Source organism: Gymnodraco acuticeps, unplaced genomic scaffold, assembly GCF_902827175.1.
Source record: "Gymnodraco acuticeps unplaced genomic scaffold, fGymAcu1.1, whole genome shotgun sequence".
Lineage (NCBI taxonomy): Eukaryota > Metazoa > Chordata > Actinopteri > Perciformes > Bathydraconidae > Gymnodraco > Gymnodraco acuticeps.
The window spans coordinates 1,608,919-1,623,553 of record NW_022991443.1 but is presented as its reverse complement, the minus strand read 5'-3'; the positions used below and the strand labels follow the sequence as shown (position 1 = coordinate 1,623,553).

Genomic DNA, 14,635 nt, shown 5'->3' with positions numbered 1-14,635 from the left:
TTATTCATTTATAGTCCAATATTATCCTATAAGTATAAGCCAGTGAATTAATCTAATCTCTTTGTTTTTCCACATTTGTTAGATGAGGAGTGACCCCAGCAGGACAAAGCCACACACCCAGAATACTTTCAGGGAGCAGTTTGCTGCAGAATTGTTGGAGTTTGCTGAAGGCCCTGCTGAAGGCCCTGCACCTCCACCAACCCCTCCTCCACCACTCACATGCATGCCCGAGTATTATGGGGAAGATGCCACCAAGGTCAGGAAGAACTGCAGGAGGTGCCTAGATGCTGGACTCAAAATTGTGAAGACACCTGTGTACTGCAGGAAGTGCCACTGTAAAAAAAGAACTGTTTCAGGGAGTGGCATGACCTAAATACTGGAACATTCAGGTATAAAGTTCAGGTAGGTATAACGTTTTGCGAGTGTTTATTTTGATATACCTAGTGTGATTTTATTGTATAGTGTGTTGGTAAAATATTTGTTGTTTTTACATACTTACAGTGTGGTTTTATTGTATAGTACATTGGTTTTACATGCCTATAGTGTGTTGGTAAAATATTTGAAATAAATCTGCCCCAGTTGGAGTCAAATGTTAACTATGTTTCCGTTTTTTTTTTATTGTGCAAGTACACTTACACACAATGACCTACAGTGTAGTTTTATTGTACCTGTTGGTACAGTTACATACACACACAGCTACACTTACACATACACACCTACACATACCCACACAGCTACACTTACACATACACACCTACACATACACACCTACACTTACACACACACAAATATATTTAAAAAAAAAATATTTAAAAAAAATATATATATTTAAAAAAATATTTTTTTGTTTTGGGTGGAATGAATACCTATAGTGATGATTCAATGTAATGCAATGATTTTTATAGTCTGGTACCTGAAAAAGGTCAAATGGCACTGATGGAACCAAATGTGCCCAAAGCATATTCCGCCTGGACTTTATTTTCATAAACCTCTGTAAAAAGGTCAAATGTCACTTGTTTTGCCTCAATCTTGATACAGGGTACTTATTATGTTATACTTTGGATTCCTAAAGCTTTTAGGCTACTAACCCATCATTCAAGGTTGGTCTTCACTATAAGTAATGGGTTTTCTTTAGGCGGAGACAGGAATTTACATTTTTTTGCTATGTTCCATCTGAATTTACTCTGACACAGAAAAATCTATATTGATTCTGACACTTCTACATCCAACTCACAGATGTAACCTTGCTTTGATAACAACAATTATTCATATAAACCTTTTTAGAAGTGAAGTTAGTCATTTGTTCTGGGAATGTCATTTTCGAGCCTGAAACCTGAAAAACAGGCTCGGCGTTTAACAGGTTAAACTAAATATGCCACCTGTTCTTGGTGTAGCCGAAAGGGATGCATAAAGGCTGCAACAATGTCAGTTAAGAATTAATAAGCTTGAGGGCATGATGGCAAGTTTTGGCACAGGTCTCGACCAAGAGCAGTTGGTTGTTTTTATAAAGGGAACATCCTGCTTATTTCACTGCACTCACAGATAAGCCTTAATGCCTTGGGCCACATCCACTTTAATTGTGCTGCGAATATTCATAATAGAGCAACTGAAATATCTGCCTTGTAATCTTTTGAATTTTTGCTGCAATTATTACAAGTTATTTAGATGTATGTCTTAATATAGAGCATAAGTTGCCTCTGGAGGGGAAAAGATTATCAATAAAAACAATTCAAAGCAATCCTGTGAACAAAAAGTGAAATATTAGGAATGGCAGAAATTAAAATGTCAATAATAGTTTTAATCGATGCATGTTACATTCAATACCCATTGTGATGCTCCCACACATAATTGCATACATACATAATTTCTCGCAATCTCAGATGAGGAATGCAACAGACAACTTTTAAATGCCTTACACTATCATATATTTACATATTTATCCTCCGCTTCTGTACATGGCAAATCTTTAAATATGGAGGAGTAACTAGCATGTATGACTGATTGTATGTGGTTTCTTCGAAGCAATGTTACTTTTTCCTTCCAAAAAAAGGCATGTGCGCAAAGCACCGTCATAGAAAGTGAGTCACACAGTTAGACATGACAGGTTAAAAACTCCACGACGCCTCGTCTTCATTCGTATTTCACAAGATAAAACTCTTCCTTCAGCAGGGTTTTCTTTCAAACTGCACAAAAGTACAAAAAGGACATGAAAGGTAACCAATGGGAATAGAAAGAATCAACATAAAATGTGCTCAGTGCATTAAGACTTTCCAATATAACAAAGAGGAGTTTGCCCTGTTCCATCGCTGTGATAAATAAATTCACATTGTTACAGGCAGACAGTGAAGAGGGCTTGAATCAAAACTAAAGTACAGTGAGTCAACGGAAAAAACGTGAAGCAAATAAAGAAGAAAACGTGTGAAGGCTAAACTGCACATTTCTGTTGCCAAAACATTTAAATATTGGGTTTGAGTGAAAAAAATTGCTTTAATTACATAATAAGCCAAAATGCAAGCTATGTATAACACAAATAGCTGCAGTGAGTAAGTTGGCCTCTGAAGAGATCACTATAGATTTGTTTGGAGGAGCAGGACAGTTTAACTGTGATAAAATATCTGTGTGGTCATTTTGAATTAGCCCTGCAAAAAATATGTGCAAAATGAAGGAGTTTCTGTAACTAAATTCATTATAATTAGAACAAGAGTAAAGCAGTTCTAGGGTTATGTCTAGCCCAAATGGAGTTTTTATGGGGGTCACTATGACTCCTTGTAGTGTGTATGAATCGACTGGCTGAACAAGCATACATGTGACCACACACACACACTGCAGTAGGTTGTGAGATGGGATGAATGAGACGGCGTAGTTGTCAAAAATGGCAACGTAAGAGTCCTAGAAACCAAATACAAATATATAAAGAAAATCTTATGTGCTTGGCCCGATGTGTGAGGAAGACTTCAGCCGGTGTCTGCATGTTAAATGACAATGTGTTGTAACATTAGACGAAGGGTTAATGCTTTCAATCCCTTCGTGAAGCCACTTGCCTTAAAGCAGCAGGAGATGAAAAATGTTTTATAACGTGTGCATCTCCTTGGAGAGAAATCCAGCTGTGAATCTGTTTGATTAAAACAAAACCAGATATGCAGATTTTGGGACACAACTCTGTATTACCAAAGCATCGTGAAAATCAATTTCATCACAGGGTTTAGAGGACAAACTTTTTTACAATTTCAGAAAGGTCGACAGTGTAACTATTGCAGTTAAAGACAAGCAGGGACTCTTTTTTGCCACGAAGCATGATTCTAAATGGTGGGGGGGGGAGAGAAAGTCACTGTTGAGCTTCATCTTCAATGAGAGGCTGCGACAGAGAAATGCAGCTTTTCCCGACGTGGCTTGGGTTTTTGACACTTTGCTCTCGGAGTCAAAGGCAGACAGTGTTGATATATGTAGTCATATAAATAACAAACAGTACAGTATAAATATAAAGATCTGCGTGTGGTGTGTGTGAGTGTATGCACGCACAGTAAATGGTGTATGAGTATAGGACGAGAGAGTGTATGTGTGTGTATGCTGTAATGTGCGCTTGTGAGCCAGTGTTAGGACAGGGCTGGGGGAGGTTAGAGGTGAGGCTTTTCCTCCCCCACCTCGTGGAAGAGCGAGGTGTAAAACTCCGGCTCCAGCTGCTTGTTGCGGTAACGCTGGACTATCTCAGTTATTTTCTGCTTCCGCCGCACGTGAGGCGGGTTGTACAAGTCACTTTCCAGACGCTTCCGTCGGCACACGTTGATGACCGTTTGCCGCACGAGGAACCCTGAGAAGAGGAGGAGGAGGAAACGGGAGCTCATCAGCACAAGGTAGTCAAACATTTTTGAAACCGTGTACAACAGCAATTTCAGGAAATAGATGAATCCTATGACGACCATGAATATTTACAGCCACGTAAGATAAAAGGAGTCAAGCATAACATTTAAACACTTTTGTAACTGCTTTAACTGAAGGACAAGGTTCATATGTATATAGACATATTTGTATTTGTGTATATTAGTGCAGGGTATAAGCAGGAATCCTGAAGTCAAATGTAATACCTTTTAAGACCCTTTCCATACATTTTAAGACCTCATCGCCACTTGGAGTTTTAACCGGTTACATTGGCGACACATTGACTATATTCAGTATTGATTGTCCTTCCTCCTTATCTTCCAACCATTTGGACGCAAACTTGCATTTCCCCATAACGATGTTGTTTAACAGCCGGCGTAAACGGGCCTTCGCGCTATCAAGCAGTGAGCGTGCGATGTCCTGTTCAGATGACGTCAAATCCAACGGGATGCCATCAATAAACTACACAGAATCACACTACACACCTACGCAATGATTACATTCAGGCACACTGTAGAATACAACCTCTTTGGACCATTTATATACTTATTGAAAACAAGCTACAAAATGTAATACCTTGGAAAATGCCGTTTAATACTTTTTAATAGCCTTCATTTTCGCTAAATTAATTTATCAACTTTTAATACTTTTTAAGACCCCGCGGACAGTGGACACCCTGTAGTGTTTTTAAAAGCAAGCAAACACATTAAAAAGGACAAATGATGCTTATTTCTGGTTCATGTGTGTATTTTGTGCTTCTACTGTGACATTTTAACATGCTTTAATGTTCAAAAAGTGCTTCTCTGTTGTGATTGGTCAACTGCTGTGCGAGTGTTGTATAGCAATGTCATTAAGTGACGGAGACAAAGGCTTCCAATGGAGCTGTTTCAGGCAGGGGTGGAGTGTGTGGGAGAGATACTCTCTGAAGGGAACTTTTGGATTGCCACAAAGCTATAGAACACGCTGCTATAGGAAAGGGAAAACGCAATAAGGCTTCTTTAAAAAAGCGTCCAACTTTGCCATCTGCTGGCAACAAATTAAATGACATGCATGGAATGGCTTTTTCATGGTAAATGTTTGTTCCAGCATAGGGGATATGAATGCTGTAACATTTTGAACTTATTATTAACCAACTATTGCTGACCAATAACATTTCCAAAGGCTTTTTCAGTTGAATTTACCGACAGAAGCTCGTATATGCTGGCTCAAGTTAATGTTGGGATTAAAAAAAACACGTTAGAGATAGATAAAGAGAATGGTTACCTAGTGCTCTGCGGCTGACCACCATGCCGTCCACCAGGGGAATCACCATGCCGAATTTACCCACAGCTCCATGCAGCCGCATCCTGAAGAGTCCCGTCTTCAGAGGTTGGATGAAGATCAGAGGAACGTCCTTTTCCAGTAACCCTGACCTGCAGCAGGGGAAATTACAGGGCGATGATGGACGATAACTTCATGAAGAATAACGTTTGAGACGATACAAAACCCAATGCCAATACTATTTATACTTGCAAGGAACATGTTTCTTGACTAAGGTGCTAATATAGTAACACTCCACATTCAAAAACAATAGAGTGGTGCAGGAATAAGTCTTAAAACCCGGATATAAGTTAGCATTCCTCCACTTCAGTCAATGGTCTTTTGAAAATGTTTTTGGTTAGATGCCTGAAATAAGGTCTGGTGACACAAGCTCAAGAGATTTTCAAGTTTTGTTTTACCACATAAAATATATCAGTGAATACCCCATTGTTGAATATCTGACAACAAGTGGCTAAATGAGACGACCAAACGTCGTCATGCCAAAGACGATCTGCCTTTACAGTAGCTTAGCAGTGGTGACGTGATGTAGTACGGTCGGTTATAGCCTAACGTTAGCTTTTTACTTCTAGAGATTGCATTAACGTGGTGTTAATATGTGGAGATTTGACTGCTGAACAAAACATCCAAGTACAATAAACCTGTGTTTGCCACAGATCTTATTTCCTGCAACATTCCAAAATGGAATGGAAAAACCCCTTTGGATTTTAAGTAGAGGGAGCCCTTGAGTTCTCAGTCCAGTTAATTCAGTCTGAGGTTTGTGGACTGTGGTCCTAGGTCATTTCAATGTAATTATTTAAAGTCTAAGGGTGCATTCACACCAGCCTTGTATAGTCCGGTTGAATCGAACCCTGGTGCGTTTAGCCGCTTGGTGCGGTTCATTTGGGTCGGTGTGAACGCAGTCCGAAACCTCTGAAGTGAAATAAACAACCGGACTCTGGTCCGCTAAAATAGGTGGTCTCGGAACGCTTGCTTGCGAACTCTGGAGCGGTTCATTGCTGGTGTGAACGCAGTCCGCTCCAAAACATAGGAAGCGTAGTATTTACGAGTCACAAGAACGCGGATATCTTCACAAATCTTCAGCGAAAGAGTCTTTCAAGACAGGTTGTTTAGTTAAAGAGTGAAGCGGAATTAAGTGTTGAACAGTGTCGTGTAAAGTAAAAATGCTCCGTCAGCTAGGCCTACATAAAAGTAAGAACGCCTGTCGTCGGTGAAACGCCCCTCCTTACTGCAGAACGGCTCTCATTATATGTGTTATAATGTTTTTTAACGGACGTTGTCTGATTATATAATCATATGCGCGGGCCGCTAGTGTCTGTTGATCTCCAGACTAACAGCAGCATGAGAATAACCTGCCGAAAGTGCCGATGCTCCATGGCGGAGGCTCCGGTAGAAATTGCCGTGATTTGCGTTTTTACCCCCTTAATGTCTGACCAATGGTTGAACAGCATTTCCGAGCACATGACTTGTGTTTTAAAGTGTATAGTCCGTTTGAGTTTTGCCCGTGTGAACCATGGATGTATAATAAGAAGGTGTGAACGCAAACCGAACCTTCTGAAAAATGAAACAATGTAACAAACTGTGGTCTGGTGCGCACCAGAAGCGGACTATTAGGTGTGAATGCACCCTAAACGTCTTTAAAGTTGCATTGTATCTCAACCTTAAAAAGCTTAACTAAAACAACCTACATATTATTCATGTTTCACAAAAACGGAATCGTTTTCAAAGCTACTTCACACTTCCTTCTTCTGCACACACTGCATGTACTTCCTGTTCTGCACTCTTTGTTTCTTATCCTGCATGTACACACAGTGTGTTTTTGCGGAAATGCTTTTTTTTCTTTACTTATTTTACACCTGGCAGAAACCAATTCAGAAACCATATGTTCTCCTTTCTGTCTGCAAAGTGTTGTGTTTGCGAGCGTCTGTATACCTGCAGGAAGTGCTGTTGCTCATGCTCCCCTCCAAGCCCGTGCTGGTTTCCGCCAAGAGGTCAGACAGAGGGAAGTTCTCTAAAACACAAACACAATGACGTTCATGTCACTTGATCCATTAGCCATACACTTAAGAAATGTGTTTTTATACAGGCACATTGTAAGGCTACAGAGCCTATTTGTTTTGCAATATGTTTGAGTTAATTATTTTATATTTAAAAAATTGTATTGCATAACAGTTGCTCCACTATAAAATAAAAATAAAAATATTTGTATAAACAAAAGAAGTACAACTATCCACATTGTACTACAATGTATTACATGTATATAACAATAATGATCAAACAATATGAAAAATGTAGGAAGAAGAGTTTTTTCCTACCGATATCATCGAAGCGCTCCACCCAGACCACAAACACCTTGGTCTCGGGACCCAGAGGTGGGAAAGACTTTCCAGTGGACGACCTCTTCGACTTCACCAAAGGACTCAGCTGCAGAAATAGCACAAAACACAGTGAGTTTAAGCAACATAAAGCAACTAGACATTCTTATCAGTATATAGTTCAGATACACTAATACTACCTTTTTGGCAGACTCCAGGTTTTCTGAATGGTTGGGGAACAGCTCCAGTGTGAGATTGGGTTGTTTGAGTGACCCGGGCACGATGTCTGCGTTAGTGTCCGCCTCCACGGTGGAGTCGCTGTGCACCGACGACTCCTCTGGGGAACATCAAGGGAACAAACAGCAGCTCTGTCAACTCTTGTTTATTTGATATCCCACACTGTCCTATCTACCTGTCCTATCTACCTGTCCTATCTACCTGTCCTATCTACCTGTCCTATCTACCTATCCTATCTACCTGTCCTATCTACCTGTCCTATCTACCTATCCTAGTTAGGTAGGTGCATTTTTTTTTTATTGTGCAAAAGATTAAAAAAAACGTTATCTAAGTGGCTGCCATTATATGATCTGTTTGAATACATAAATGATAAGGAAAGAAGCTTCAATGCTTCCTATATAATCTCCTTTAGTATAGGATACACTGGACTATCTTTACGAAAGGAAAGCAGATAATGCTGTCCCACAATTCCTAGCATCCCCAACGTTCGAAGTGACGAACCATTTGGCCGTTCCTAGAAACAACAGGTGGTCAACATCCTCAAATGATGTAATTTACCTTTCTTTTTAAGCATTTTTCATCCTCCATATCTTTCCAAAATGCTTATATGTGTTGATATTGACAATCATTTAAACCATAAGGCAAACTATGAAGTCAATACTGTAAAATAATCAAATATAGTCAACATTTCAAGTTCTTTACTGAGTTGGTTGGTGTTTCTTCAGATTTTGCTTTTTTATTCTAACATGTTTTAATGCCAATACGCAAAGTAGTAGTGAATACTGACCAGAACTTTCCGATAACGAAGGAACAACGAAGGCAATCTCTGTCAGAGCATCAGCATAGTACAACACTTTCTTCTCCCCGTTGAACATGGAGCCTCCTGTGTCCTCGGGAGTAGCTGCGTCCTCTACAGTGTCAACAAAAAGTTAGCATTGTCTTAGTTACTGCAAAAATCCAACATATAGATAAATGGCAATTATGTGCATTACCCGTTTGTTGGAAATCAGTGCTGTCGGAGCAGGAGTTCAGGGACCAGCTGGTGTCCAGGTGTCCCGTCCAGCCCGGGTGGCGTCCCACGTCCACAGGCCAGCCCAAGGACAGCAGGAACTCCAAGAAGTGGGGTTGGACGCTGGACGACGACTCCACATTCCTCAGGATCTGAAATGTACCAAATACTTAGTGTAAACATCTGCACGTTTTCACGGTGCCTAATTTCAATTAAAAGTAATGAAAAGGGCAGCAGAAAGTCATATTTTAACTTTTGACTTTGTTTTCTCATGGTTGAATGTACTTAATGAAAGTAGAATTGGATACAAATGTCAGCCAAAAATAATGTTATGAAAATATTTGCCTAACGTCCCGGTCATTTACAGTTTACTGTTTAATTAATCCGTTGCGAGTCCCCTTACCTCCGGGCTGCTTTTCTGTCCAGCCCTCACATAGAAAATAAAGACGGTGTCAAAAGGTCGGCATGGAAGCAGGTCTAGGTAGCTTATGTCATCAAAAAACCCGGGCAACGAAGACTCCAGGCCAATCAGATGAGGAGGTAGACGACTGTTGTTGGGCTCCTATTAATAATACACAAATAAACATAAATTCTAAATTAACACTAATAACAATCCTATAAATGTATATATATATACACATACATACAGAACACTATAATTTTCAATAGACCACAACCTTAAATAGAGTTAAAATGCAAAAGTAACGTATTAGTAGCCGGAGGACTTTTTTCTCATCAGCCAATCCTGTACCGACCTTGAGCGCCTCCAGAGACAGAAAGCCGAAGTGTGAGAGGAAGAGGCGAGCTGTTTGGAACTCCTGCGCGGGGGACGGGGGTTTGCAGTCCGTCTGAGGGTCGGGGTAAGGCTTGGACTTCCAGATCTCCTCGCTGTGTCGCTCCAGGGAGTTCTCGTACTCCATCTGCTTTGTCATCAGAGCCCGGAGCTTGTCATGTTGCAGTTCCAGCTAACGGAGAAGAAGAAGAAGGGGGTGGCCACATTTTAAGACAGATTTTGAGATGGTTTTAAAGACGCTGTTGCTCATGAAAGGCACCTGATTGGATACATTCAGCATTAACCCATAAAGACCCAGTCCAAACACTGAAGTGTGCACCCGTGCTTTAAAACATTAGTATCAAACATTTTATTGGAAAAAACAACTACCGTAAACTCGATCGAATATTGGATTTGATTGAGGTTGCAGTAGCTGTTTTTTCCAAGTACAATATCTCTGCAAAAATTCCCTATTTTCTAAGCTTTAATCTTTGAGAAGTGGTATTGACTCATCTCTGTTGTCACTTTTCACACTGTGGTTTTACATTAAAAGCTTAAAATGATTGCAAGGTTGTTGAATTGGATTGAGAAACAGGGTTAGGGTTATCATCTAAAATCATTGCATGTCTTCCACCAAACCAGTTGATTTGACCCTTTTTCCCCCCCAAGAGACACCAAAGTGAAACGTCATCTCTCCAACAACTCACGTGTGGGAAATGACTGATCAGAGCATTTGTAGCTCTTGATTCATCCAGCCAGCCCATACAACCCACCTGAGTTTGTATGATAACACATCATATGAGGGATCACTTTAGTCTATAGTGGTATTTATATCCATGACATCAAACTGGTTTCAGCTTGTGCCCGAAGTAGAATAGAATCCTGTATTGATCAATTATGTGGATACAATATCAATGACATGGTTCAGCAGGAAGCGGATCTCACCTCTTTACTGACAATGTCATCCAAGTCAGGAATACTGACGTCCGCTTTGACCAGAGGAATCTTATCCACCTCTTCGGGGAAGGGCCTCTGCTTCACGTTGTACTTGATGCCCACACCGTTGTTGGGTTTTGGACGGCCCTCTGGAACAAACACCTGCTGCAGGAGGAGAGGAGTGGATATATGGATATATATATATATATATATATATGGAGCGGGGTTGTGTTATCAACTGAACAGATGTGGAGTTTTTACAACAGAAACACTCAAGCAGTCATTTTAACAACATTTCTGATAGACTTGCAGCAATCGATCAGTCACCAATGTCCTATTTCAGATTTGTTGGCGGTCAAATGTACCAACATGTGCCGAATGATGTGTATATGTCACAAACATGGCATCCCAGACAGTAACAGCCACACATACTAACCATGCTGTTAGTATGGAAGCTCTATAGAATGAGTGAAGAAGAAGCAGTCCTAAATTAGGAAAGTATATTAAAATGGGAACTGCCTATTTTCCACCGGCTACGTATCGTTGGTTAGTAGTTATCTCCAAGCCGGTAACATGAAAACAGCTGGATATTGTTTATTTGCACACACTACCCACACTGCAAGAAACATTTGAAAAATGTACTGTTTTTCTATATAAATATGTTGTACGTCCTTTATTTTGGGAAGGTAAACCTGTTCGATAGGGTAGGATAATCTGCGATTTATTTTCATTGGATTATATTTCTCAAGGGACCTTGAAGCAATTATATTTTGAAATGTGTAAGAGTGAGAGAAAGTTTAACTTGGTGCAGTTTTACAGAACATGTAAGTGTAATTGTTTTATAAAGAACACACAAGTACATTAGATTTTCCAACAAAAACAGCTACACAAAAGTTTGTATATGCTGTCAATTATATTTCAAATTCTGTCAATTACAGCAACAAAAAAAAAAAAGGGAATTTGCAGGTTAGACAAGAAATCTGATAAAAATAAGCAATTGTTGCATCTCTTAGTCCTGGATTAGTATTGGTGACGTTGTCTATCATGATGCAGTAAACTACAGGTAGTTCTCACCCTCTGATTGGCCCGAGCTCCTCTGGGTTGGTGGAAGAGCTGCATGGTCCAGGCATGTCTGCCTGCCGTGCCTCGGATCAGAACCGTCACTGATGGACTCGGGTCTGAGGAGACAGTCATTTATTTTACTTTAATGACAGTCTCTGCTTGTACAATAAAATATTAACCAATCCTATATCTCAATAAACTGGTGTAAGGTCAAAGGGTACTGACTCTGCTCATTGCCGAGGGGTTGCTCCAGCATGGCGAGGATGACCGAGTTGTCCAGGACGAAGTAGCGGAAGTTGCTGGCTCCCGTGGCGCTGAGTCTGGCGTAGCGGATCAGGGTGTCTTCATTCAGCAGGCTGCAGGTGGAGGCGGGCCCGCTGGGGGAGGGGAAGGCCCCCAACACCTGCATGATACTAGGGGACACCACAGAAAACTGGGTCAACAGGGAGGGTCAGCCATTTTAACTTTATTTAACAGCCATCTGTGTGGGAATTCAGCAAAACTAGGTCATTGTATCAGCAGAAAAATAGAACAAATACAACATTTAAAATAAATACTAAGACAGAAAGCACAACATTACTTTTTTTAATGCAAATGTTTTGTAAACAAAATAAAACGTGATATTCAGATGTGTTATTAATAACATGAATTTTGAAAGGAAGTATTTTAATTCATGTTTTATACATTTGAATCATCATATTTGTGATGTCATCACCCTAACAGATTGTGTATATATACTTCAAAATGTGATTTAGAGGATTTATTGGATTAAATGTGGTTCTTTTGTGATGATATATTTTTAGTGTTTTAAGGAAATAATCAGAACCAGTTTTTATGACCAAGTAGGTTTACACATATGAAGAATTTGCTTTGGTATATGTGGTTCATACAAAGACACAGAAAGAAGAGTAAGTAGCATAAGTAAATTTAAAAAAAAAATACGACATAACAATGACAGCTATTCTAAAAAACTATTTGAAGACTATTATAACAAATAATCATTATCTAAATATGACAAATACTATATACTGTATTGACAACTGACATAATGGGGCTCTGCAAGCTATTTAGCATACAAAGCAACATTAGCAGTGAGGATGTGCTCCTCTACAATAGACATCTGTCTGCTAGCTTGTCAACAACCATGGTTCAAATCAGGATACGCGTCTAATACAAATACACTGCTGTCTGGATGTCAACCTGACAGAGTCGATGGAGCGTTAATGGTTACTGTTTTATGAAAGTTACAAAAGTTTGATATATGCAAAGACGTTCTTTGCCTTAACACTGGATTCCAAAACACATAATCCAATAAATCAAGTAAAGGTTTTCCTTTTTAAACCAAAGCACTTTGAAAATGTCGATTAAATAGAGTGGTACACAGTGTCTTAAGTATATTGAAAAAACGTCAAATCAGATCCATACTGTAATCGTCTTTTGAGGAATCTCACCAGGATAAAGTGGCCTCCGCAGCATCCTTCACCCTCATTGAGGCCGGGTTGTGCTCCTTCTCCCCTTTATGTCGGACTTCCAGTTCCTGTCGAGACTTACTGCCAGATATTCCCAGCTCCACAATCTCCAACACCTCTACCAGACAATCCTGATGCAAAAAGAGAAAAATGATAGACAGAACCACAGACAAAGAGTTTTCTTTCCACATAAATGAGGCTAAATGTTAGCATCATTTCTAAATTGTTCATTTGAGAGAAATGGGAATTCTCTGTATGTTTAAATGTTAAATTCAGTCTTCACCTTCTCATCCAGCATGTCGGGGTGTTCTGTGAGCCACACACAGAGAAACTGGAAGGCAGCTACAATCATGGAGTGGAGGTCTCGGGACTGGAGGGGAGCTGGACGGCTGCACTGGTACACGATGTACCCACATATAGAGCTGACGGCCCGCTTACGGTCTGCAGAGTCTACTCCCACCTTCACCTGCGTAGAAAATACAGGAACATTTATTACTGAAGCTACAATATAAAATGATTAATGTAATGCAGCTGTAACGTTTTTTGTATGCCTTGATGCTTAAGCAATTGTCCGATTATTTGGTACAGTATTTATTTATTTTTTACAGTATTTATAGAATTAGCATTTTTGCTCATTTTAAATAAAGTCTTAATTTTGCCTTGACCTTTTCTCACCCTGCTCCTCAGCAACCCTAGTTTATGTAACATCAAGTGTCACATATTTGAATTTACAGCCAATTACTGTACATTTGACTTATTGTACATACATTAGGGGTGTTGAGTCATTTCTACGATGCATCGCGATGCGGACGTGGACGATTCTGCATCGATGCAGTGACAGAACATAATCGGTTATAGCGTAGTAACGTTGCTTCCTGATCTTCCGGCCGCGGCTGGACAATAACGTTTTTTTATCTTTTTTCTGTCACTTTAATATCAAATCGGTCGGTGACGCAGAGATCAGGGAACAGACGTGACAGCGGCACAGCGAGTCCAAACACGGAGCAGTCTGCTTTATCCACCAACACAACACCACCAGTCCAGAACCAACAGCAGAAGGACCCGCTCTGAATCAGTCCGTGTCGCTGCGGCTCAGACACACACATCGATCTATGTTTTTGAAAAACACTCGTTGTCGTCATGTCAGGTTTTTGGTGGAGTTAATTAAGTGTTAGATTGCAGAGTATGAATGTCCTCTTGCTATTTTCAGACGATAAATACTTGTGTAAAGTCAGGGCCGGCCCTGACCAATTTGCTGCCCTAGTCAAGATTGAAGTTATCAGAGCCTCTCAGTCTTTCAGGAGAGAGCTCTCTAAAGCTGCTTATACAGTAAATTCCAATGTTAATAAAAACACACACAAGCTGTATACGTTTTTTGGGAGTTTGATTTACTTTAAATGAACACTAATACAAAATTAAAACCTATAATTGCACACAAACCATTATTTTAAAAAAAAATAACAATTTCACATAAACCTCTGGTTTTTACTGGGGCTGGGGCAGTTCAACTTGATTTTGGGGGGGGGGGTGCGCCAGTTTATGGGCGCTGTACGCAATATAGGCGTAGTTATGTTAGTATAAGATATTTTGTTTTGTTATGAAATAAATTTAAAAAAAAAGAATTCTTTAATTTCTAACTTTT

General features: G+C 39.9%; 1 protein-coding gene across 12 annotated transcripts in view; it reads right to left on the bottom strand.

The window, feature by feature from the left end:
* Positions 1–1,777: 1,777 nt before the first annotated feature.
* ralgapb (Ral GTPase activating protein non-catalytic subunit beta) overlaps positions 1,778–14,635 on the bottom strand; it is a 29,381-nt gene continuing 16,523 nt past the window's right edge. For 5 of the 12 annotated variants that reach the window (XM_034196389.1, XM_034196390.1, XM_034196393.1 and 2 more), the window contains 14 exons: positions 13,277–13,459; positions 12,976–13,124; positions 11,750–11,937; positions 11,537–11,640; positions 10,472–10,627; positions 9,510–9,719; positions 9,158–9,316; positions 8,738–8,906; positions 8,533–8,655; positions 7,709–7,845; positions 7,509–7,617; positions 7,126–7,204; positions 5,140–5,288; positions 3,615–3,808 (listed from right to left, as the gene is read on the bottom strand). In XM_034196389.1, coding sequence (XP_034052280.1) covers positions 3,615–3,808; positions 5,140–5,288; positions 7,126–7,204; positions 7,509–7,617; positions 7,709–7,845; positions 8,533–8,655; positions 8,738–8,906; positions 9,158–9,316; positions 9,510–9,719; positions 10,472–10,627; positions 11,537–11,640; positions 11,750–11,937; positions 12,976–13,124; positions 13,277–13,459 — 2,109 coding nt within the window. Of the gene's footprint in view, positions 3,809–5,139; positions 5,289–7,125; positions 7,205–7,508; positions 7,618–7,708; positions 7,846–8,532; positions 8,656–8,737; positions 8,907–9,157; positions 9,317–9,509; positions 9,720–10,471; positions 10,628–11,536; positions 11,641–11,749; positions 11,938–12,975; positions 13,125–13,276; positions 13,460–14,635 lie in introns of all 12 variants that reach the window. The other 7 variants (XM_034196398.1, XM_034196396.1, XM_034196397.1 and 4 more) reach the window with 3 other exon arrangements.